This window comes from Erythrolamprus reginae, chromosome 4 (genome assembly GCF_031021105.1).
Source record: "Erythrolamprus reginae isolate rEryReg1 chromosome 4, rEryReg1.hap1, whole genome shotgun sequence".
Taxonomy (NCBI): Eukaryota; Metazoa; Chordata; class Lepidosauria; order Squamata; family Dipsadidae; genus Erythrolamprus; species Erythrolamprus reginae.
The window spans coordinates 19,303,219-19,327,225 of record NC_091953.1 but is presented as its reverse complement, the minus strand read 5'-3'; the positions used below and the strand labels follow the sequence as shown (position 1 = coordinate 19,327,225).

The following is a 24,007-nucleotide window of genomic DNA, read 5'->3' as shown; positions in this document are numbered from 1 at the left end:
TTTGACAGTGTTGAGCGAATTAATTTTTTGGCAGAGTGATGGCGTTTGGGAAAAACTGTTCTTGTGTCTATCTGTATTGGTGTACAGTGCTCTGCAGCGACATTTTGAGGGTAGGAGTTGAAACAGTTTATGTATTTATTTCTACTCCTTCCATTCAGGAGCCCATTCCTCAATCCTGCCCGCCTCCAACAACAGTCTTGGCAGGAATCTTGAGGTGAGGGGGACTGTCGCAAAATCATCCACTGATTAATATATCCATTACTTTTTGGGGTTACTTCTTGTGCTGCTAAGAATTAATGCTATACAGTGTTCCCTCGATTTTCACGGGTTAGAACTTCGCGAAACATCTATACCACGGTTTTTCAAAAATATTAATTAAAAAATACTTCACGGTTTTTTCTCCTATACCACGGTTTTTCCTGCCCGATGACATCATATGTCATTGCCAAAGTTTTGTCTGCCTTTAAAAAACATTTTTTTAATAAACTTTAATAAATAAACATGATGAGTAATAATCTCAATGGTTGCTAAGGGAATGGGAAATTGTAATTTAGGGGTTTAAAGTGTTAAGGGAAGGCTTGGGATACTGTTCATAGCCAAAAATAGTGTATTTACTTCCGCATCTCTACTTCGTGGAAATTCGACTTTCGCGGGCGGTGTCAGAACGCATCCCCCGCGAAAATCGAGGGAACACTGTATTTTGCTATATGTTACATGTCATATCTATTTATTGCTTTGATTTTTATGCTAATGTTATATGTAAATTCCCTCCTTCAAGACCAGCTTGCTTTTGTCTCTCATTTCAAAGTTAAACTCAGTTTGTATTTACACCTTTTTGTTACTTTTAGAGCAGATAAACAGAAAGGATGGAGTGCATTTTGGCTTGCAACAAGTTGTACAAATGATGGAAATAATACAAATTGTTTCTTGGCATAGCTTTGTCAGTATCAACTCAGCAATTCGGACTGATTTGGTAGGAATTAAAGTTTCTGCCAGATTAAGAAAATTATGTATGTGAGTTTACTGTTGATCTCACATTCTGATTTCTTGCTGTAACCCAGAAATCCTCTATGTTGCTAATTGTAGACAGGAGGCTGGGGACTGACTGGTGCTCTAGTCATGTCTTAGGTACAAAGCCAACTGGGATGGTCCCACTATCTCAGCTCTAGGCAGAAGGAAGAAGTGACAAACCATTTGTAAAATCTTACCAAAAAAAGAACTATACAAAATTACTAAAAGTGTTAGAAAACTCCATTTACAGTCATATACATTCATCCAATTCAATCATTCATAATATCAATCGGAGACAATCTCATCACTTAGGGTCCCCATGCCCGCCGGCAGAGGTGGGTCTTCAGAGTTTTATGAAAGACCAGGAGGGAGTGGTTGGTACGCATCTCCAGAGAGAATTTCTTCCAGAGGGTCAGGGCCACCACAGAGAAGGCTCTTCCCCTTGGTCCCGCCAGCTGACATTGTCTGGCCGACGGGACCTGGAAAAGGTTGATTCTGTGTGACCTAACCAACCACTCGGATGCATGGGGCAGAAGATGTTCCCAAAGGTAGTCTGGTCCCAAGCCATGTAGGTCTTTAGATTAATTCCAGGCACTTCCCTGGAATTAAGGGTGATGGAAAGCCACAAAAGAAAAGATTTGAAAAGCATGATTTCATGATGGTGGTATTGCGGATAGTTTATAACTGATTTCTGGTTTCTAGGATACTACAATTTCTGAAGAGTTTTCTGTTTCAAGAATCAGAATGGTTTCTGTGGGTCTCTCTGCCAGAGCTGCCCTTCTCTTGACTATCTTCTGCTGCCCATGGATTACTGACTCTCTAAAATTTTCTTCCGAGATCAAAGTGCCAAATGGGGGAGTCTGGGGTGAATGGGGTCCAGCTTCATTTTGTACTTCTGGCTGTGCTGCTGGCTTCTCCCTGAAGGTAAAGGTTTACTTTTCTGATGCGCCTTCAATTGTAAATATTCTCTTAAAATTCATGCTTCAGCTTATTTTTCGAGAAAGAATTAATTGCATCGAAGCTTTACACTTGATTCGATAATGTGTTGAGTCTAGAGTGGAATAGTGGGTGGCAGATCTAATCTTGATCCAATTCATTGTCTAATATTTATGGGTTAATGTTTGAATTTCTGAGGATTGAAATCTGAAGGACAGCAAGTGGAGAAAGGCTGATCAAGGATCACTTTATCAAGGTCACATTTTCTTAGGTGGAGAAACATCAACCTGCTGGTGATAATACAGCTGTGAATGGAATCCGCTTGCACTGCAATGATGGAATAGAAATTGAGTCTAAAGTTGGACCGTGAGTTAATGATTTTCTCATCATATTTAATTTCCTTGTCATGAAGACTGGGACAGGAGATGACCTCTCTGAATGAGCTGCTGATGCTGAGATATGGATGAGAGATTTTTGCATTCCTGAATTAATTAATTAATTGGATTTATGTGCCATCCCTCTCCGAGAACTTGGGGTGGCTTACAACATATAAAGAACAATGTACATCGAAATCCAATTAATTAAACAAAAAAAATCTAAAACCCTGAAAACCTTATGGATGTTTGAGTTACTAATAACAAGCAATTAAAAGTTAGTGAAGAGCCATTATACTACTTAAATTGGATTAACTCCCACTGAAAAGTCTTGATTGAATGGAAATAAATAAATAAATAAATATATATGTAGATTCCATCCATCCATCAATCCATCCCATACATACATACAATACATACATAATGGATTATGAACCTGACATGGATTAGGAGAAGTCTTGGCAAAGAGGTCAGGGAAAGAATTCTTTACCCCATTTTTCCTAGGGGTTTGTGCCAGATTCCCAAAGACACTTTCCCTTAATTTTTACTTTACAACAGCATCAAAGAATTAGGTTGATTATCAACTTTTGACCCAGAGTGATAGCAAAAAGTAGACTTTCACTTGATTCCTAGCCCAAGATTTTAGCCATTGTGTCTGAATTTCTTGGATTGATGACAAGTATTTAATTTAAACACTAAAAGATGCTTTTCTACCTTTGTCTTTTTTTGGCAGGTGGGGAGAGTGGACCGCAAATCAAATGTGCCGTAAAGGCTGCCTGGGTTCTTTTTCTCTGAAAGTGCACAGCTATCAAGGAATTTTTGATGATACATCAGTTAACAACATCCAGTTCAAGTGCAGTGATGATGCTGACCTGAGAGGCATTGCCAATGAAAATGGTAAATTTGGCCCATGGAGTCGGAAATGCCCCTCAGAAGGTATATGTGGAATGAGAACAAGGGTGGAAGATGCGCAGGGCCCTTTTGGTGATGACACAGCACTCAATGATGTGGTTTTTTACTGCTGTCAAAACAGTCCAGATTGGGAAGGCATAAGGGAGGTAGCAGAAACCTCAAGTATTGCAAGTGTCTCACCATCTTCCCTCTCATCATTTTGATCTAAGTCACAGCATCAAAGTACAATACCATACTATTCTTGCTTGCATGCAAATAAAATTCTGTTGCACCTTCTGTATTTGGTGGGACTATGGATAAAATTTCTTCTGCATGATATCTGTTGGTTTTCAAGGACTTTGTCAACGTGATGTTCCGAATTATTTTTGTTGCTGAATGCTTAACCCAAATAGACTTCACAGAAGAAAACATTGGAAAGGCACTATGCGACCTTAAACCTTCTCTATCAATTGGGTCTGATGGTCTATGTGCATACTTCCTAAAGAAGCTCTCCACAACCATAGCTGAACCACTAATCTCACTACCAAAGTGATGGTCACAAGCTATGATCATCCCCATCTTGTAAGAGGAGAGCCCATCTAGTTAAAAACTACAGACCAATCTCACTATGCTGCATCACATGCAAAGTCATGGAATCAATCATAAACTAATCAATTACCCTCCATCTAGAAACTAACAACGTACTCACTAACACACAATTTGGTTTCAGAAAAAAATTATCTTGCAATCTGCAACTCCTTCACTGCAAAAATATATGCATTACACATCTTGATCATGGCAAATTAATAGATGCAATTTACATTGACTTCTGTAAAGCTTTTGACTCAGTGGTTCATGACAAACTACTTCTAAAACTCAAATCCTATGTCATCTTAGGATCCCTCCATAGCTGGATAACTGTGTTCCTATCAAACAGACACGTTGTCAAAATAGGGAGTGCCATATCTAATCCTGTTCTGCTTAAGAGCAGCATACCCCAAGACAGCGTACTAGAACCAACACTCTTCTTACTCTATTTAAATGACCTTTGCGATCACATCACAAGCAACTGCATTCCCTTCACTGACAATGTAAAACTTTTCAAGACCACTAAAAACACAGCTATTCTCCAAAAAGACCTTGACTTTGTGCATGAATGGCCAAACATCTGGCAACTCCTAATCTCAACCAAAAAATGCTCTGTACTACACATTGGCAAAAAGAATCAAAACACCAAATACAAGCTGAATAAACAAGACCTTACAGACAACCCTCACTCATAAAAAACCTTGGAATACTCATATCAAATGACCTAAATGCCAAAGCCCACTGCAACAATATCGCCAAAAAAGGCTTCCATTATTGTTAACCTAATACTACATAGCTTCTGCTCCGGTAATATCACACTAATAACTTTTGCCAGACCAATCCTTGAATACAGCTCATCTGTCTGGAACCCACACCGCATTTCTGACATAAACACTCTAGAAAATGCCCAGAGATACTTTAGTAGAAGAGCCTTCCTCTCCTCCACTCACAACCAAATACCCTACACAACTAGACTTACAATCCTAGGTTTAGAAAGTTTAGAACGATATCGCCTTAAATATGACCAAAGCATAGCCCATAAAATCATATGCTACAACATCCTTGCTGTCAACGGCTACTTCATCTTCAACACAACAAAACACGAGCACACCACAGATACAACCTTAAAGTAAACAGCTCTAAACTCGACTGCAGGAAATACGACTTGGTAACCGATACATGGGACTCACTGCCAGACTTTCTAGTATCATCACTTAACCCCCAAAACTATCTTTGTATACCATCAATACATACTTGACAAAACAAACAAACAAATAAATATACATGTCACAGGATGAAGTTGAAGGACCGAATCTGGTTTGGTCATTGGGACCGAGGATTTGTCTTCCAAGCTTTTGGACTCATGTTGAATCCCATAATCAGGGAACCTCTCTCTAGCAGAGAGGGAGGTAGTCTGTGTGTGGTATTTATAGTATCTATTGTAAGTTAGAAGTTCAGCATTCATAAATGTCTAAGCATTTCTGAATCGAACTATGTGGAACAGTGTCAAATACTTTCTTATAATGAATCCAGGCCATTATTATTTTATTAAATTTTAAAATAGTTTTTAAATTGTTTTTTTCCTTAAACACCCATAAATGTTTGGCATTGGACCAGAGTACCTCTGGAACCGCCTGCTATTGCACAAATCCCAGTGACCGATAAGGTCCCACAGAGTTGGCCTTCCCCTAATCCCGTTGACTATAGAATGTTGTCTAGTGGGCCCCAGGGGAGGAGCCTTCTCTGTGGCAGCCCCGGCTCTCTGGAATCAACTCCCCCCGGAGATTAGAACTGCTCGCACCCTCCTTGTCTTCCATAAACTACTCAAGACCCACCTATACCACCAGGCATGGGGAATTTGAGACATCTTTTCCCGAGGCTCCTTACAATTTATGTTTGGTATGTATGTGCTGTTTGGTTTTTTAATTATGATAGGGTTTTTAGTTATTTTTAATATTAGATTTGTGCCATTATAATATTGTTTTTATCATTGTTGTGAGCCGCCCCGAGTCTTCGGAGAGGGGCGGAATACAATGTCACGCTGTGTATTGCCAACCCCAGAGACATTCAAAGACATTCAGTAATTAAATAGTTAACTGTGTGTATGTTAATTAGCTCCACCCATGATGATGTAAAATCCTGTCTGGACAGCCAGCATCACTTCCTTTCTTCTTGTGAAGAATCTCTATCTTTTTCTAGTCTTCAACAATGCAAGATGCACAGAAAGTGCCTGGGATCAGGCATAGCTATTTTCTTTGTTTTGCTTAATAAAAGTAACTTTGTTTTAAAGCCGTTTCTGTAACTTAATCCGTCAGCTCCAGATTTGATTTATTATAGCTCACACGGGCTGTAATCTATCTACAAAATCTGACATGGTAGGCAGAGTTTGGCTGACTTTTAATAATAGCTACCGTGCTCATTGTAATGCTGGCCAAGCAAAAGAAGGAACTTTTTTCGCAGTCTTTTATAGACCAGATTTCAAAGAACAGTTTACAGACCTGATGGATCTTATCCATACTTCTAAAGAAAAAAGAAATCTCATCATGGAAGAGCAAATATCTCTTCAAACAATGGAGCAGACAGGCCCTCAAGAAAACGTAATTTCTCAAGCTTACTTATTTCAAGAGGGGGAAGAAGTTTTATTTGGTCAAACGGCCGAAAAGACTTTAGAGCCTGCTAGCCATAAATTTAGTGAAGACAGTAACTTATAAGAAGACACACTAGTTCATTCTGAATCTCCTAGTACCGGCTTTTCTCAAAGCGGTCAGTCTTCTCAGCTCCCCTTAAAGGCAAAGGCCAAAACTAAGCACTGTGATGAGAGAAAATCTCGAAGCTGCACCGGGAGCCGTGAATCACTTTCTGATTCAGACAGAGTCAGTGCTACTATTGCTCGTTGTGAACAGGCGATCCAAGACATCCAATCGTATTCTTCCCATTTAGATGACCTTGGAGATTCAATAACATTAAAACAGAAACAGATACATGATAAATGCATGGATGATTTATATGCATATAGACAACAATTAAGAGAACTCCGAGAACTTGAAATGAATATTTTAATTAGTGAGTTCGCAGCCTTTTCTGTTCAGAGCCAGTGTGCGCATGTGCAAGAAGTTTATTTCTTGCTCTTCAACTGAAGCTGAATATGCATGTGTTTCTGATTGTTGTAATGCTTTAACCTTTGTTTCTGCTCTCATTAATAGTATTTGGGAAAATCCCATGAAACCAATTGTTATTATGGAAGATAATGTTTCAGTTACATTCATAGCTGAAGATGAATATGTTGGAGCTCGTTCACGGCACAGTGACATAAGGTATAGAAATACCAGAGAAAGCGTGAAACAAGGATTCATGAAAATACAATATGTGCCTACTACTGAACAGATTGCTGACCTGCTGAATAAGCCATTGCCAGCTGATCAACATGAATACCTATCCAAGAAAATGTGCCTTATGTGAACCAATGTCCCTGATGACTGCCAAAGAAGGGGTGTCACACTGAGTATTGCCAGCCCCAGAGACATTTAGAGACATTCAGTAATTAAATAGTTAACTCCATGTATGTTAATTTAGCTCCGCCCATTATGATGTAAATCCTGTCTAGTCACCTCCTCTCAGTTTGGGGAAGAAGGAGGAAAATCTCCATCTTGTTTTAACTTTCTAGCCATATAGATTTGCGTGAAAGCCTGTGATCAGGCAAAACCCATTTATTGTTTTCCTATTAATAAAAGTAACTTCATTTTGAAGCTTTTCTGTTATTTCATCCATCGACCTCCGGATTACATCTGTTGCAGCTCACGCGGGCTGTGATTGATGATTTATAATCTTGACACAACCACCATTGCCAGTCCAGGTGCCTCAGCCGGTCCAAGTGGCACCAGTTCCAGTACCACAAGTACAGCCGCCAGCAGCCGTACTAGCTGCATGTACAAGACAAGCAATCACCTTAGCAACGTTGAAAAGTGAGTCAAGATTAAAAAGTAATGAACAAAATTATAAAACCTGGCTACATGAGATAAGATTGATTTTAATTGCTCAACAGGTGGATCATATTGTTTTTAATCCCCCAATTAGACAATGGACTGAGGAAGAAAAGGAATCAAATATTCATGCAACTCTCCTTATACTTATGTCTTTGGACTCAGATTTATCAGTCAGATTCCTACATGATATTACTGCATGTGAGTTAATAGAGTCCCTTGATGAACTGTACAGGCCAGTTTCAGACAAGGGAACATACCTGTTGTTCTCTGAAATTTTTGGTGCAAAATTAAAGCCTGGAGAGAACATTGCTCCACATTTATCCAAGATGTTAGCAATGCAGAAAGACTTAACAGAGATAGGGGACAACATTGATCCAATGCAAGTCAATACTGCTATCATAAATTCTCTCAATCATGAATGGAAAGAAGCTATTTTTAAATACAATAGCATGCCATTAGCCCATAGAACAACTTAGAGACTCTGTAAGCTGCTAACTGAAGAAGAAGGGCTCATGCACACTAGACTCAGACCTATGTCGTCTGCATACAAACCTACTTTGGCTAGAAGCTATCAATAAAAGGGCTACACTTTGAGATATTCATGCCAGAAACAACCTAAGAGAGATGACGCTCAACGCTCTCAATCCGACGATCCCCAAAGCTCTCAACCTGGCAATTCTCAGTCTCCTTCATATCCTACTCCATCTAGAGAAACACATTGAAGAGGATCCAGGGGTCGAGGCTCCAGTAATTCCAGACCAGCTCAACGAGATTCAAAGGATGAGAAACGTGTTTATGTCAACCCCTTCCTACTTAACAGCATTCCAGAAAAGAGTCCACAGTATGACATTCGTTACTTATGGACATTAGACAGCAGAGCAGCCATTCACATTGTGTACCAGAAGGAACTTTTCACAGAGTTTCATAAGACTGACATCAAAGAAGTGCTTGCTGTATCAGATCACCTGTGTAAAGTCGAAGGAGAAGGAACTGTCTACATAAAAGAATTGGACAAATTCATCTCACATGTTTTTTATGTTCCAAGTGCCAAAGGCAACATACTTAGCGTGTACCGCCTGAATGAAGATTTTGGGTGTGAAGTCACTCATAAACTAACAGAAGCTTGCATCATGAAGGATGGCAAAATTCTTGCTACCGGTATCCCCATTAGACGTGTTTATTACTTAAAGCCAAATCCTTCTGCAAAAGGTTGATGTAAGTATAAAAGTTCTAAAGAGCGAAGGCACAGGTCCAGAGAGAAAACCTGCTGCCACTATGAATGCAAAGGCTCTTAAAGCCAATGAGGTCCAAGAGGTTCCCAATGATGTTTCAAATGTTAAACCTGTATCAACAAACAAATCTTTTCATTCCAGGTGTGTTCATAGATGGCACCGTCGTTTGGGCCACACATCTTATCCAGTTTTAGCAAAGATGCCTGAATTTGTAAATGGTTTTAAAGTTGATGGTGATTGCAAAGTTCATTTAGAATGTAAGATTTGTCTTTCCACAAAGTCAAAAGCAGCTCCTGTTGCCAAATATGCCCTACATTTGTCTACACGCATTTTTGATTTGGTCCACACCGACATTGTCGGTCCATTTCGGCCTACTAAAGGTAACTGTAAGTATTTCTTGACTATTGTTGATAGTTATTCAAGATATGGTTTTGTGTTTCTAATGAAACAAAAATCTGAGGCTTTTCAGATCTTTAAAGATTTTGCTGCAGAAGTACTTATGCAATATGATGTTCGCATCAGAAGAATACAAAGTGATCGTGGTGGAGAATTCATGTCCCAGCAGTTCCAAGGATGGATGAAAAGAAATGGAATTCGTCATCAAGCGTCAGCACCATTTTTCCGTCAGCTTAATGGGATTGCAGAACGACACCAGGGGGTCCTACAGACTATGTTTCATTGCCTTCTAGAGGATGCTGACATGGACAATCAATATTGGGGCGAGGGCACTCAGGTATGCTAATTACATTGTTAAGCATACATGGAGCAGTGTTATACAGCAAACTCCTTACTACTTGCTTCATGCAAAGAAACCTGATATTCAAAACCTCCACATTTTTGGCTCGTATGCCATGGTTAACATTCCACTAGATCAAAGAAGAAAAGGAGGTCCAGTGTCACAGAGAATGAGATTTATTGGTTTTGAGGAAAATTCTAAATACAGTGATCCCCCGCTCTTTGCGAGGGTTCCGTTCCAGGACCCCCCGCAACGAGCGGGTTTTCGCGAAGTAGCGCTGCGGAAGTAAAAACACCATCTGCGCATGTGCAGATGGTGTTTTTACTTCCGCAGCGCTAGCGAGGAGCCGAAGATTGGGGGCGGCGCGGGTGTTTTAAAACATCCCCGCCGACATGGGAGGCTCGCTAGCACACCCCCGAACCCCCAACCCGGGTTTGGGGGTGTGCTAGCGAGCCCCTCATGTCGGCGGGGATGTTTTAAAACACCCGCGCCACTTTCCAATGAGTCCCGAAGACAACGCGTTTGTCTTCGGGACTCATTGGAAAGTGGCGCGGGTGTTTTAAAACATCCCCGCCGACATGGGAGGCTCGCTAGCACACCCCCGAACCCCCAACCCGGGTTTGGGGGTGTGCTAGCGAGCCCCTCATGTCGGCGGGGATGTTTTAAAACACCCGCGCCACTTTCCAATGAGTCCCGAAGACAACGCGTTTGTCTTCGGGACTCATTGGAAAGTGGCGCGGGTGTTTTAAAACATCCCCGCCGACATGGGAGGCTCGCTAGCACCCCCCCGAACCCCCAACCTGGGTTTGGGGGTGTGCTAGCGAGCCCCTCATGTCGGCGGGGATGTTTTAAAACACCCGCGCCACTTTCCAATGAGTCCCGAAGACAACGCGTTTGTCTTCGGGACTCATTGGAAAGTCGCGCGGGTGTTTTAAAACGTCCCCGCCGGCATGGGGGGCTTCCTAGCAGCCCCCCAAACCCGGGTTGGGGGTCCGGGGGGTGCTGGTAAGCCCCCCATGCCGGTGGCGACGTCCCGCCGCCCCCAATCTTCGGCTCCTCGCTAGCGGGCAGGCAGGCGGCTCCTCGCTAGCGGGCAGGCAGGCGAGAGCTAGCGCCAGCGAACAGCTTGTCCGCGCTCGCTCTGGCCGTGAGAATGAACGGTGTGGGCGGGCGAAGGGCGGGCGGCAGCGAGGAGTTTGCGTGGGCGGTGGGGAAACTCCTCGCTGACGCCAGCAAGAGGGGGAAGACCCAGGGAAGCCGCTGCCATCTACGCATGCGTGCCCGGCACGCATGCGTAGATGGTATTTTTGACTTCCGGGTTGAAAAATAGCGAAGTACCCTGTTCGCAATGGTTGGGGACGCAATAAACGGGGGATCACTGTACTACAAATATGCTGACACTTATCATAGAGGTGTTATTTCTAATTCAGCTAAATTTGAGGAAGATACAAATTGGTCCAGAATACACAGTAATGATACTTCAGTTTATTTTCCTAAAGATGATGTTCAAGGTGCAGTGCAACCTGATCCTAAGGTAGCTGTTCCAGATGTTCCAGATGTTCCAGATGATGGACAGTCTTCAACAGTCACAGATGATGTTCCTAGCGATGCAATTGGAAATGGAGATGATCAAGGTGAAGGATGGACCAAGGTTCCAAGGCGTTCACAGAGAACCACAAAAGGAACTCCTCCAAAGAAATACCAACAACAAGTATTACACAAACCTTTTCCTTTCTTATGTAACAATGTTACACTTCCTCTTGAGAACTTTTCTCAAATAAGACATTTGACTGAATATGAACAAGAAAAATGGTATGAGGCTATGGAAAATGAACTGGACAGTTTAAAGAAACTTAAAGTGTTTCAACAAGTTGAGCCTCCAACGAACAAGATTATTGGCACACGGTGGGTGTACAAAGTTAAGCAAAAACCAAAGGATGAGAAGATATACAAAGCAAGACTAGTAGCACAGAGGTACTCACAGGTGTATCCTGAAGACTACACAGATACATTTTCACCCACAGTTAAAAATGAAAGTGTCAAAATTGCCCTAACTACTGCTATTGCCTTGAACTTAGAAGTTTTTCAGTTTGATGTCGAGACTGCCTATTTGAATGCTGATCTAAATGAAGAAATCTACATGAAGAGCGCACCCGGGTTCTAGGATTGAGAAGGGGATGTCTGGTACCTGCAGAAAAGCCTTTATGGGTTAAAACAGTCTGCTCTCATGTGGCATCGATGTCTCATAGAGAAATTAAGTTCAATTGGCTTTATTAAGTCCGACTCTGATGAATGCATGTTTACAAAAGGGCAAGGTAATGTTTATGAAATTATTCTTTTTAATGTTGATGACATTGTTTACATTGGTCCTAACAAACGTATGAGTGAAACTTTTGCCAAAGGTCTAGAAAAACATTTTACTTTGAAAAGCTTAGGGCACATTCATGATTATCTAGGAGTTCAGATTGAAAAAACTGAGAAGGGGTTCTGCCTCTCACAAGAAAGCAAGGTTGACCAACTTTTGCATAATTGTAACATGTCTGATGCACATACATGTCGTTCTCCTATGCAAACTTATTTTTACAGGTTGACTCAACAAGAGTATCCTCCATTTGAAGACCAAATGCTTTATCGGTCAGTAATTGGTTCATTATTATATATCAGCAGTTAGACAAGACCCGACATTTCACTGAGTGTGAATCTTTTGTCACGGTATGTCGGCAAAGCAGCTACGTTCCATTGAATATGCATAAAGAGACTGCTGAGATACATGAAGTATACAAAGGACATGAAGTTGTTCCTAGAGCTGAAACATGATAAGTATCCTGAATTGATTTGTTATGCAGATGCTGACTGGGCAGGTGATGTAGAAACAAGAAAAAGTACTTCTGGTTATATAATGTTTTTGAATGGTTGTCCAATTTATTGGAAAGTTAGAAAACAGAAGTTTATTTCTTGTTCTTCCACTGAAGCTGAATATGCATGTGTTTCTGATTGTTGTAATGCTTTAACCAATGTTTCTGCTCTCGTTGATAGTATTTGGGGAAAACCCATGAAACCAATTGTTATTATGGAGGATAATGTTTCAGTCACGTTCATAGCTGAAACTGAATATGTTGGAGCTCGTTCACGGCACATCGACATAAGATATAAAAATACAAGAGAATACGTAAAACAAGGATTCGTGAAAATACAATATGTCCTACTACTGAACAGATTGCTGACTTGCTGAATAAACCATTGCCAGTTGATCAACACGAATACCTATCCAAGAAAATGTGCCTCATGTGAACCAATGTCCCTGATGACTGCCAAAGAAGGGGTGTCACGCTGTGTATTGCCAGCCCCAGAGACATTCAAAGACATTCAGTAATTAAATAGTTAACGGTGTGTATGTTAATTAGCTCCACCCATGATGATGTAAAATCCTGTCTAGACAGCCAGCATCACTTCCTTTCTTCTGGACAGCCAGCATCACTTCCTTTCTTCTTGGGAAGAATCTCCATCTTTTTCTAGTCTTCAACAATGTAAGACGCACAGAAAGTGCCTGGGATCAGGCATAGCTATTTTCTTTGTTTTGCTTAATAAAAGCAACTTTGTTTTAAATCCGTTTCTGTAACTTAATCCATCGCCTCCAGATTTGATTTATTATAGCTCACGCGGGCTGTAATCTATCTACAAAATCTGACATACAAATCTAATAAATTGAATTGAATTGAATTGAATTGGTGACCAGTATATTGTCTGGGTCAATATATTTTAAATACAGTATTACTACTAAACCTAATAGATAATTCTGTAGGAAAATCTATTAAGAAAATTTATAGGACTGCCCACGTCACTCAAAATATCTACAAGCAGCTTATAGAATTAAAAAAAACCCAAAGAAAAAATTTAATAAGTCCTTCCCTATCCAGCTCCATATCAAGCAATCCCCTTGATGGGATAGATTTCACTCAGCTGTTCCCCAAGGGCAAACCATCTATCCAGGGACTTTTGAAAGAGTATCAAGGTGAGGGCCAATGTTATCTTCATGGTGGTAATGTTCCAGAGGGAGGGAACCACTATGGAGAAGTATAGTGTTAGAGGAATGAAAGTATGCTGGGCAAAAATGATCTGAGGTTTTAGTGAAGCTAGTAGAGACCACAGAACAATACAATTATGGCATAACAATTGAAAGATCTTGAACTGGGCCCACACCAGAAGTCATAATCCCTCTGGCATGGCCTAGCCACTTGAAGAAAGGGGTGGGCTGCTGCCCGGACTGGGGTGGGGCACAGTGGGGTAGTGAAAATGGAGCTCCACCCCAGAGCACTCATTTTGCACAGAAAGATGTTGAAAGAAGTGCAGGGCATCCTGCATAAGCCACGCCCACAGTGTGGTAGTAAAAATTTTGGTAGCCCTTCACGGAATATTACATTCCGTTCTGGGCACTGCAGCTTTGGATGAACTGAATGTACAGAAGAAAGCAATTAAGATGTTAAGTGACTTCAGGGAAACAGATATGAAAGGACTAAACGTATGAGGAAGTATAATTCAGCCTAGAAAATAGGAAATTATGGGACAATAATTGCCCCCAAGTGTTTGAAGGGCTGAATGCAGAAAAGAGGGAAGTCTTATGGGTTTCATTCTTTAAGAGGATACAAGATGGTATCTACAACTGATTAGAAAAAGTTTTCATGAGATTATTATTTCACTGTGATATTGTTCAGCAATTTGTTCTGACAGTTAATTTTATGAAAAATCATTTCCTCAATTAGTTTCAGCAATCAGTTTGAAAAGCATATTTTGACCAATAAGCCTGAGCATTTGTTCTAGATTCACCTAAATAATCAATTTCAAAACTTAAAGACAGTAAATGTACAGTCAGTAGAATTTCTTGGTTAACTCTTCTGGGGAAATATTAGACATAGACATATTGTTTATTTATTTATTTATTATTTATTTATTGGATTTGTATGCTGCCCCTCTCCGGAGACTCGGGGCGGCTAACAACAATAATAAGACAGTGTACAATAATAATCCAATACTAAAAACGATTAAAACCCATTAATATAAAAACCAAACATACATAGAGACATACCATGCATAACATTGTAAAGGCCTAGGGGGAAAGAGTATCTCAATTCCCCCATGCCTGACGGCATACGTGGGTTTTAAGTAGCTTACGAAAGGCAAGGAGGGTGGGCGCAATTCTAATTTCTTGTGGGAGTTGGTTCCAGAGGGCTGGGGCTGCCACAGAGAAGGCTCTTCCCCTGGGTCCCACCAAGCGGCATTGTTTAGTTGACGGGAGCCGGAGAAGACCCACTCTGTGGGACCTAACTGGTCACTGGGAGTCGTGCAGCAGAAGGCGGTCCCTGAGATAATCTGGTCCGGTGCCATGAAGGGCTTTATAGGTCATAACCAACACTTTGAATTGTGACCTGAAATTGATCGGCAACCAATGCAGACTGTGGAGTGTTGGTGTAACATGGGCATATTTGGGAAAGCCCATGATTGCTCTCGCAGCTGCATTCTGCATGATCTGAAGTTTCCGAACACTTTTCAAAGGTAGCCACATGTAGAGAGCGTTACAGTAGTCGAACCTCGAGGTGATAAGGGCATGAGTGACTGGGAGCAGTGACTCCCGGTCCAAATAGGATCGCAACTGGTGCACCAGGCGAACCTGGGCGAACGCCCCATTCGCCACAGCTGAAAGATGTTTCTCTAATGTGAGCTGGGGATCGAGGAGGATGCCCAAGTTGCGAACCCTCTCTGAGGGGGTCAATGATTCTCCCCCCAGGGTAATGGACAGACAGATGGTATTGTCCTTGGGAGGCAAGACCCACAGCCACTCCATCTTGTCTGGGTTGAGTTTGAGTTTGTTGACACCCATCCAGGCCCCAACAGCCTCCAGGCACCAGCACATCACTTCCACTGCTTCGCTGACTGGGCATGGGGTGGAGATGTAAAGCTGGGTATCATCGGGATATTGATGATACCTCACCCCATGTCCTTGGATGATCTCACCCAGCGGTTTCATGCAGATATTAAATAGCAGGGGGGAGAGGACCGACCCCTGAGGACCCCACAAGGGAGAGACCTACAGGTCGACCTCTGACCCCCCACTAACACCAACTGTGACCGACCGGAGAGGTAGGAGGAGAACCACTGGAGAACAGTGCCTCCCACTCCCAACCCCTCCAGCCAGCACAGAAGGATACCATGGTCGATGGTATCGAAAGCCGCTGAGAGGTCAAGAAGCACCAGGACAGAGGACAACCCCCTTTCCCGGGTCCGCCAGAGATCATCCATCAGCGCGACCAAAGCAATTTCCGTGCTGTAGCCAGGCCTGAATCCAGACTGCTGATGATCTAGATAATCGGCTTCTTCCAAGGACCACTGGAGTTGAAGTTCCAACACCTTCTCAACAACGTTCCTCATAAAGGGAAGGTTGGAGACTGGATGGTAGTTGTTGACCACGGCTGTGTCCAGGGAAGGCTTCTTAAGGAGGGGGCGCACAAGTGCCTCCTTATAAGGAGCCAGAAAGGACCCCCTCCCCAAGGAGGCATTGACAGTCTCCTGGACCCAGCTCCGTGTCACTTCTCGACTGGCCGAAACCAACCAAGAGGGACACGGATCCAGTAGACAGGTGGCAGAACTCATAGCTCCAATGGCCTTGTCCACTTCATCAGGTGTCACCAAGTCAAACTCCTCCCAGACAGATGGACAAAGACGTTTAGCCCCAGTCACCTCGACTGACTCGTTGTAAGTCGACTCTGTTTTACAATTGGAGTCGAGGTCCGCTCGGATCCGAGTGATTTTATCAGCGAAAAAAGTGTTAAAATCCTCGGCACTACTCTGCAAGGACTCCCCAACTCCCCCCTGGTTAAGAAGAGAGCAGGTTATCCTAAACAGAGCGGCCGGGCTGGATTCCGCTGATGCAATCAAGGCGGCATGATATGCTCATCTTGCCGCCTTGAGCACCACTTTGTAAGTCTTAATATGAGCTCCTACAAGTGTTCGATCGGATTTGGACTTACTCTTCCTCCATCGCTTCTCTAGATGTCTCTTCTGGCGTTTCAACTCCTGGAGCTCCTCGTTGAACCATGGAGCTCTACGGGATCTAGTGCCGCGGAGAGGTCGCAGCGGCGCAATTTGGTCAAGGGCCTCTGCTGCAGCCTTGTTCCAGGCCTCAGTCAGAGACTTTGCCGAGCTGTGGATGAGTGCATCCCAAGAACCTTCTGAAAGCCTTCTGGATCCATCAGGCACCTCGGGCAGAACAGCTTAATCGGTTCCGCCTCCCTGCGGGGGAGGATTGGAGCCAGGAAGTCAAGCCACAGTAGAAAATGGTCTGACCATGACAAAGGCAACACTTCTAAGCCCCTTAGTCTCAGAGAGGAATACCATGTCGGGTGCATGCCCCCCCCTTGTGAGTCGGACCCTGTACTACTTGGGTCAGGTCCATGGCTGCGATGGTGGCCATGAACTCCTATGCTAGTCCAGAGGATTCGCCAAGCGACGGCAGGTTGAGGTCCCCCAGGACAATAAGTCTAGGGAACCCCACCGCCAGCCCGGCTACCTCCTCGAGTAGCACAGGCAGGGCTTGTGCCACGCAGCTGGGAGGCAGGTATGTGAGAAGCAAGCCCACCTGAACCCCTAAGTCCAACTTCACCAGGAGGGACTCGCAACCTGCAATCTCCGAAGCAACGAGTCTGCGCAGGCAAAGGCTCTCCCTGGCTATAATAGCCACTCCTCCCCTCCTTCCCTGGGGTCGAGGTTGATGATATATCTGAAACCCGGCTGGGCAAATTTCAGAGAGAGGAACTCCTCCCTCCAGGCCCAGCCAGGTTTCAGATACACATGACAGGTGGGCCTCCTCATGCAGGATTAAATCCCGGATGAGGAGAGCTTTATTTACCACCAACCGAGATTTATTTTCAGATAGAATCCAGAATCATCTGTTTTAAAATTTTCATGGCTCCACCCAGTGAATGATACAGAAGGTCCTGCCCCTACTTTTGCCCTGCCTACAAACAGTTGTTCCATTTAAATTCTTTCCCGTTCTGGCTGTAGGGTGATTAAGTGCAGGAAGACGGTAAGTATCAGTGCAGAGAAATATGGATGGTTTTAGTGGTTTTGTTCTTGCTCTAAGTATTAGTGTGAATGTAAAAGTGAGAGATGCCTTTCGCATTTCAGAATGAGGGAGAGACTGAGAAATTAAAGCAAAGAAAAAGAGAAGGCTAATGAGTCTATAGAGTGTGACATAGAAAAGCTACAGAGTACGAAAGGATTTCAAAAATCCCCCAATCTTTTGGTACATGTGCCAATTTTGAATGTTGAAAACATTTAATGGGCACCCTTTGCAAATTGGCTGGCTTGGCAACCTTTCCTAATGTACAAAGTTATCTCAATACAGCCCATGAATCAGAAGGCAAACTGTCCTTCTAGAATTTCTAGGCATTTTCATTGTGTCCGAAAGCAGGATTTCCTCAATGCGAGGGGTTAGATTAGAATAGAATAGAATAGAATAGAATAGAATTCTTTATTGGCCGAGTGTGATTGGACACACAAGTAATTTGCCTTTGGTGCAGATGCTCTCAGTGTACATAAAAGAAAAACACACATTTGTCAAGAATCATGAGGTACAACACTTAATGATGTCATAGGGGTCAAATAAGCAATGAGGAAACAATCCATATTATGTGTGCCCCTTACAGAACTCTTAGGAATGGGGTGAGGTCAACTGTCGGCAGTCCAAGCTTAAAGTTTTTGGGGTTTGGGGAAGAAACCACAGAGTCAGGGAGTGCATTCCATGCATTGATCAATCTGTTGCTGAAGTTGTATTTTCTGCAGTCGAGTTTCGAGTGGTTTACAGGACATTGAGTTTGAATCTATTTTATGTACATGTGTTGTTGCGCTGAAGCTGAAGTATTCATTCATCAGTAGGACATTATGGTAGATGATTTTATGAACTACATTTAGGTCAGATCGAAGGCGACGTAGCTCTAGGTTTTCTAAGCCCAAAATTTCAAGTCTGGTGGAATAAGGTATTCTGTTGTGAGCAGAGGAGGGGAGGACTCTTCTTAATAGAATAGAATAGAATTCTTTATTGGCCAAGTGTGATTGCACATACAAGGAATTTGCCTTTAGTGGAGATGCTCTCAGTGTACAGAAAATAAAAAGATACATTTGTCAATAATCCTGAGGTATAACACTTAATGATTGTGATAGGGGTCGAATAAGGAATAATGAAAAAATCAATATTAGTAAAAATCTTAAGGATACAAGCAACAGGTTACAGTCGTACAGTCATAAGTGGGAAAAAATGGGTGATAGGAATGATGAGAAAAAACTAGTAGTAATAGTAGTACAGACTTAGTAAATAGTTTGACAGTGTTGAGCAAATTATTTGTTTAGCAGAGTGATGGCGTTTGGGAAAAACTGTTCTTGTGTCTATCTGTATTGATGTCCAGTGCTCTGCAGCGACATTTTGAGGGTAGGAGTTGAAATAGTTTATGTATTTATTTCTACTCCTTCCATTCAGGAGCCCATTCCTCAATCTCACCCACCTCCAACAACAGTCTCAGCAGGAATCTTGAGGTGAGAGGGTTTGTCGCAAAATCATCCACTGATTAATATATCCATTACTTTTTGGGGTTACTTCTTGTGCTGCTTAGTATTAATGCTATATTTTGTTATAAGTTACATGTGATATCTATTTATTGAATTGATTTTATGCTAACGTTATATGTAAATTCCCTCCTTCAAGACCAGCTTGCTTTTGTCTCTCATTTCAAAGTTAGACTCAGTTTGTATTTACACCTTTTTGTTACTTTTAGAGCAGATAAACAGAAAGGATGGGGTGCATTTTGGCTTGCAACAAGTTGTACAAATGATGGAAATAATACAAATTATTTCTCGGCATAGCTTTCTCAGTATCAGCTGGGTAATTCGGACTGATTTGGTAGGAATTAAAGTTTTTGCCAGATTAAGAAAATTATGTATTTGAGTTTATTGTTGATCTCACATTCTGATTTCTTGCTGTAACCCAGAAATCCTCTAAGTTGCTAATTGTGGACAGGAGGCTGGGGACTGACTGGTGCTCTAGTCATGTCTTAGGTACAAAGCCAACTGGGATGGTCCCGCTATCTCAGCTCTAGGCAGAAGGAAGAAGTGACAAACCATTTGTAAAATCTTACCAAGAGAACCGCAAGATTTATTTGTTTGTTTATTTATTTATTGATTTGATTTCTATTCTGCCCTTCTCGAGGCGACTCAGAGCGGTGTACAACGTTATAAATGCAACAATATATATAAAGAAATCTAAATTACTTTAAAAAAAGAACTATACAAAATTACTAAAAGTGTTAGAAAACTCTTCCCCTAAGTCCCTCCAGCTGACATTGTCTGGCCGACAGGACCTGGAGAAGGTCGACTCTGTGGGACCTAACCAGCCACTGGGATGCATGAGGCAGAAGATGGCCCCAAAGATAGTCTGGTCCTAAGCCATGTAGGTCTTTAGATTAAATCCAGGCACCTCCCTGGAATTAAGGGTGATGGAAAGCCACAAAAGAAAAGATTTGAAAAGCATGATTTCATGATGGTGGTATGGCAGATAGTTTATAACTGATTTCTGGTTTCTAGGATACTACAATTTCTGAAGAGTTTTCTGTTTCAAGAATCAGAATGGTTTCTGTGGGTCTCTCTGCCAGAGCTGCCCTTCTCTTGACTATCTTCTGCTGCCCGTGGATTACTGACTCTCGAAAATATTCTTCCGAGCTCAAAGTGCCAAATGGGGGAGTCTGGGGTGAATGGGGCCCAGCTTCATTTTGTACTTCTGGCTGTGCTGTTGGCTTCGCCCAGAAGGTAAATGTTTACTTTTCTGATGCGCCTTCAATTGTAAATATTCTCTTAAAATTCGTTCTTCAGCTTATTTTTCGAGAAGGGCAATCAAGAATTTTAATTTTTTTTTTAAGTTGATTGCCTATCAGTGTTTTTTTTTAATTATTTTAAAAAATATTTTTATTTACAAATATACAAAACATAAAAAGAATAATCAAAACAGATAACAGTTAAATCTTAGTATAGTATAATATATAACAGTTTATAAACATATAGATTTATAGAGAGGGGGGTAGAAGAGGGATAAGGAATAAATAGGGAAAGAGTGAGAAAGGAGGAGGGGAAAGATAGGAAGACAAAGGAAAGAAAAGAGATAGAGAAAGTAAAGGGGTGGGTGAGTGTACGGTGAAGCTGTGTTGAAAACGAGAACTAATTTCTAATTTGTTAGCTCATTACCTTGGTTTGGATTGGTCATATAGATAGGTAAATGCTTATTTTTCGAGAAAGGCAATCAAGAAGTAATTGCATTGAAGCATTACATTTGATTCGATAATGTATTGAGTCTAGAGTGGAATATTGGGTGGCAGATCTAATCTTGATCCAATTCATTGTCTAATATTTATGGGTTAATGTTGGAATTTCTGAGGATTGAAATCTGAAGGACAGCAAGTGGAGAAAGGCTGATCAAGGATCACTTTATCAAGGTCACATTTTCTTAGGTGGATAAACATCAACCTCTAGCTGACAATACAGCTGTGAATGGAATCCGCTTGTACTGCAAAGATGACATAGAAATTGAGTCTAAAGTTGGACCGTGAGTTACTGATTTTCTCATCATATTTAATTTCCTTGTCATGAAGACTGGGAGAGGAGATGACCTCTCTGAATGAGCTGCTGATGCTGAGATATGGATGAGATATGGATTTTTGCATTCCTGAATTAATTAATTTATTAATTCATTGGATTTATGAGGACTCGAGGTGGCTTACAACATATAAAGAACAATGGACATCGAAATCCAATTAATTAAACTAAAAAAATCTAAAAACCTGAAAACCAATTAAAATGCACTCATATCCATTCAGTCAACAAACTTGCCATACACTCGTTGTCTAATGACCCCAAGCCTGGTGGCATAGATGAGTCTTTAGAGTCTTATGAAAGGCAAGGAGGATGGGGGCATTACGAATCTCCGGGGGGAACTGATTCCAGAGGGCTGAACCTCTGGAATCATGTGCAATGCTGTAACTAATAGTTTGTGGGTTATAGTGAGTGTATCTAGGTGGTTCTACCCTAGCATGCATTTGCTCCAACAAGACCTCTTGTGGACTTTAGTCTCACACATATTTCTTCCATTGTGCAGTTCAGGATCCTATTTGCCTTCCTTATAACTAGAAGACCTCCAAGGTTCCTCCCAACTCTGATATTCTATATTGAGTGTCCAGAGGTATAACGTAAAATAGAAAAAACCCCTCTGCATTTGTTTGCTTTTATGTCCTCCTCCTTATGGATGTTTGAGTTACGGACCAGGTTATATCCGGAATCGCCTTCTGCTGCACGAATCCCAGCGACCAATTAGGTCCCACAGAGTTGGCCTTCTCCGGTTCCCATCAACTAAACAATGTCGTTTGGCGGGACCCAGGGGAAGAGCCTTCTCAGTGGCGGCCCCAGCCCTCTGGAACCAACTCCCCCCAGAGATTAGAATAGCTCCCACCCTTCTTGCCTTTCGCAAGCTTCTTAAAACCCAACTGTGTCGTCAGGCATGGCTGAATTAAGATATTCTTTCCCCCTCGGCTTCCACAATTTATGTATGGTACGTTTGTATGTATGATTGGTTTTTAAAATAAGGGGTTTTAGCTTTTTAGTATTGGATTGTCGCACGTTGTTTTTATTACTGTTGTTAGCCGTCCCGAGTCTACGGAGAGGGGCGGCATACAAATCCAATAAAATGAAATGAAATGAAATGAAATACTAATAACAAGCAATTAAAAGTTAGTGAAGAGCCATTATACTACTTAAAATGGATTAACTCCCACTGAAAAATCTTGATTAAATGGAAATAAATAAATAAATAAATAAATAAGTACGTACGTACGTACGTATGTACGTACGTACATACCATCCATCCATCCGTCCGTCCGTCCGTCACATACATACATGCATGCATACATATATACATACATACATACATACATACATACAATACATACATACTGGATTATGAACCTGACATGGATTAGGAGAAGTCTTGGCAATGAGGTCAGGGAAAGAATTCTTTACCCCATATTTCCTAGGGGTTTGTGCCAGATGCCCAAAGACCCTTTCCCTTAATTTTTACTTTACAACAGCATCAAAGAATTAGGTTGATTATCAACTTTTGACCCAGAGTAATAGGAAAAAGTAGACTTTCACTTGATTCCTAGCCCAAGATTTTAGCCATTGTGTGTCTGAATCTCTTGGATTGATGACAAGTATTTAAAGATTAGATTTATTGGATTTATATGCCGCCCCTCTCCGCAAACTCGGGGCGGCATATAAATTTAATTTAAACACTAAAAGATGCTTTTCTACCTTTGTCTTTTTTTGGGCAGGTGGGGGGAGTGGAACGGAAATGAAATGTGCCATAAAGGCTGCCTGGTTTCTTTTTCTCTGAAAGTGGACAGTCATCAAGGAATTTATGATGATACATCAGTTAACAACATCCAGTTCAAGTGCAGTGATGGTATTGGCCTGAGAGGCATTGCCAATAAAAATGGTAAATTTGGCCCATGGAGTAAGAAATGCCGTTCAGGAGGTATATGTGGAATGAGAACAAGGGTGGAAGATTCACAGGGCCCTTTTGGTGATGACACAGCACTCAATGATGTGGTTTTTTACTGCTGTCAATAATTGATACATGTTTCCTCACCTATTAATATACTTTTGCTATGCGTTCTCAAAACTGTTAATTATAATTAAATATTGACTTGAGAATAATGTGTATCTTTGTGCATAATGCACCAGTATAAAGTAACCACTCCCCCAGGTGTTCAAAACAGTCCAGATTGGGAAGGCATAAAGGAGGTAGCAGAAACCTCAAGTATTGCAAGTGACTGACCATCTTTCCTCTCATCATTTTGATCTAAGTCACAGCATCAAAGTACAATGCCATACTATTCTTGCTTGCATGCAAATAAAATTCTGTTGCACCTTCTGTATTTGGTGGGACTATGAATAAAATTTCTTCTGCATATCTGTTGGTTTTCAAGGACTTTGTCAACCTGATGTTCCCAATGATTTTTGCTGCTGAACGCTTAACCCAAATAGACTTTGGAAAGGCACTATGCGACCTTAAACCTTCTCTATCAATTGGGTCTGATGGTCTATGTGCATACTTCCTAAAGAAGCTCTCCACAGCCATAGCTGAATCACTAATCTCACTACCAAAGCGAT

General features: G+C 41.7%; 2 protein-coding genes across 2 annotated transcripts; both read left to right on the top strand.

Annotated features, from left to right (window-relative positions):
* The first annotated feature begins 163 nt into the window (after positions 1-163).
* Positions 164-3,454, top strand: LOC139167230 (vitelline membrane outer layer protein 1-like). Its single transcript, XM_070751677.1, has 4 exons — positions 164-214; positions 1,714-1,935; positions 2,219-2,313; positions 3,055-3,454. Exons 2-4 carry the CDS (start codon positions 1,756-1,758, stop codon positions 3,434-3,436), a joined length of 657 nt encoding a protein of 218 aa, XP_070607778.1. The 5' UTR covers positions 164-214; positions 1,714-1,755; the 3' UTR covers positions 3,437-3,454.
* Positions 3,455-20,419: 16,965 nt separating this feature from the next.
* Positions 20,420-23,464, top strand: LOC139167109 (vitelline membrane outer layer protein 1-like). The gene is made up of 3 exons (XM_070751536.1): positions 20,420-20,599; positions 21,295-21,389; positions 23,167-23,464. The coding sequence occupies exons 1-3, from the start codon at positions 20,420-20,422 to the stop codon at positions 23,462-23,464; spliced, it is 573 nt and encodes a 190-aa protein (XP_070607637.1).
* Positions 23,465-24,007: the final 543 nt, after the last annotated feature.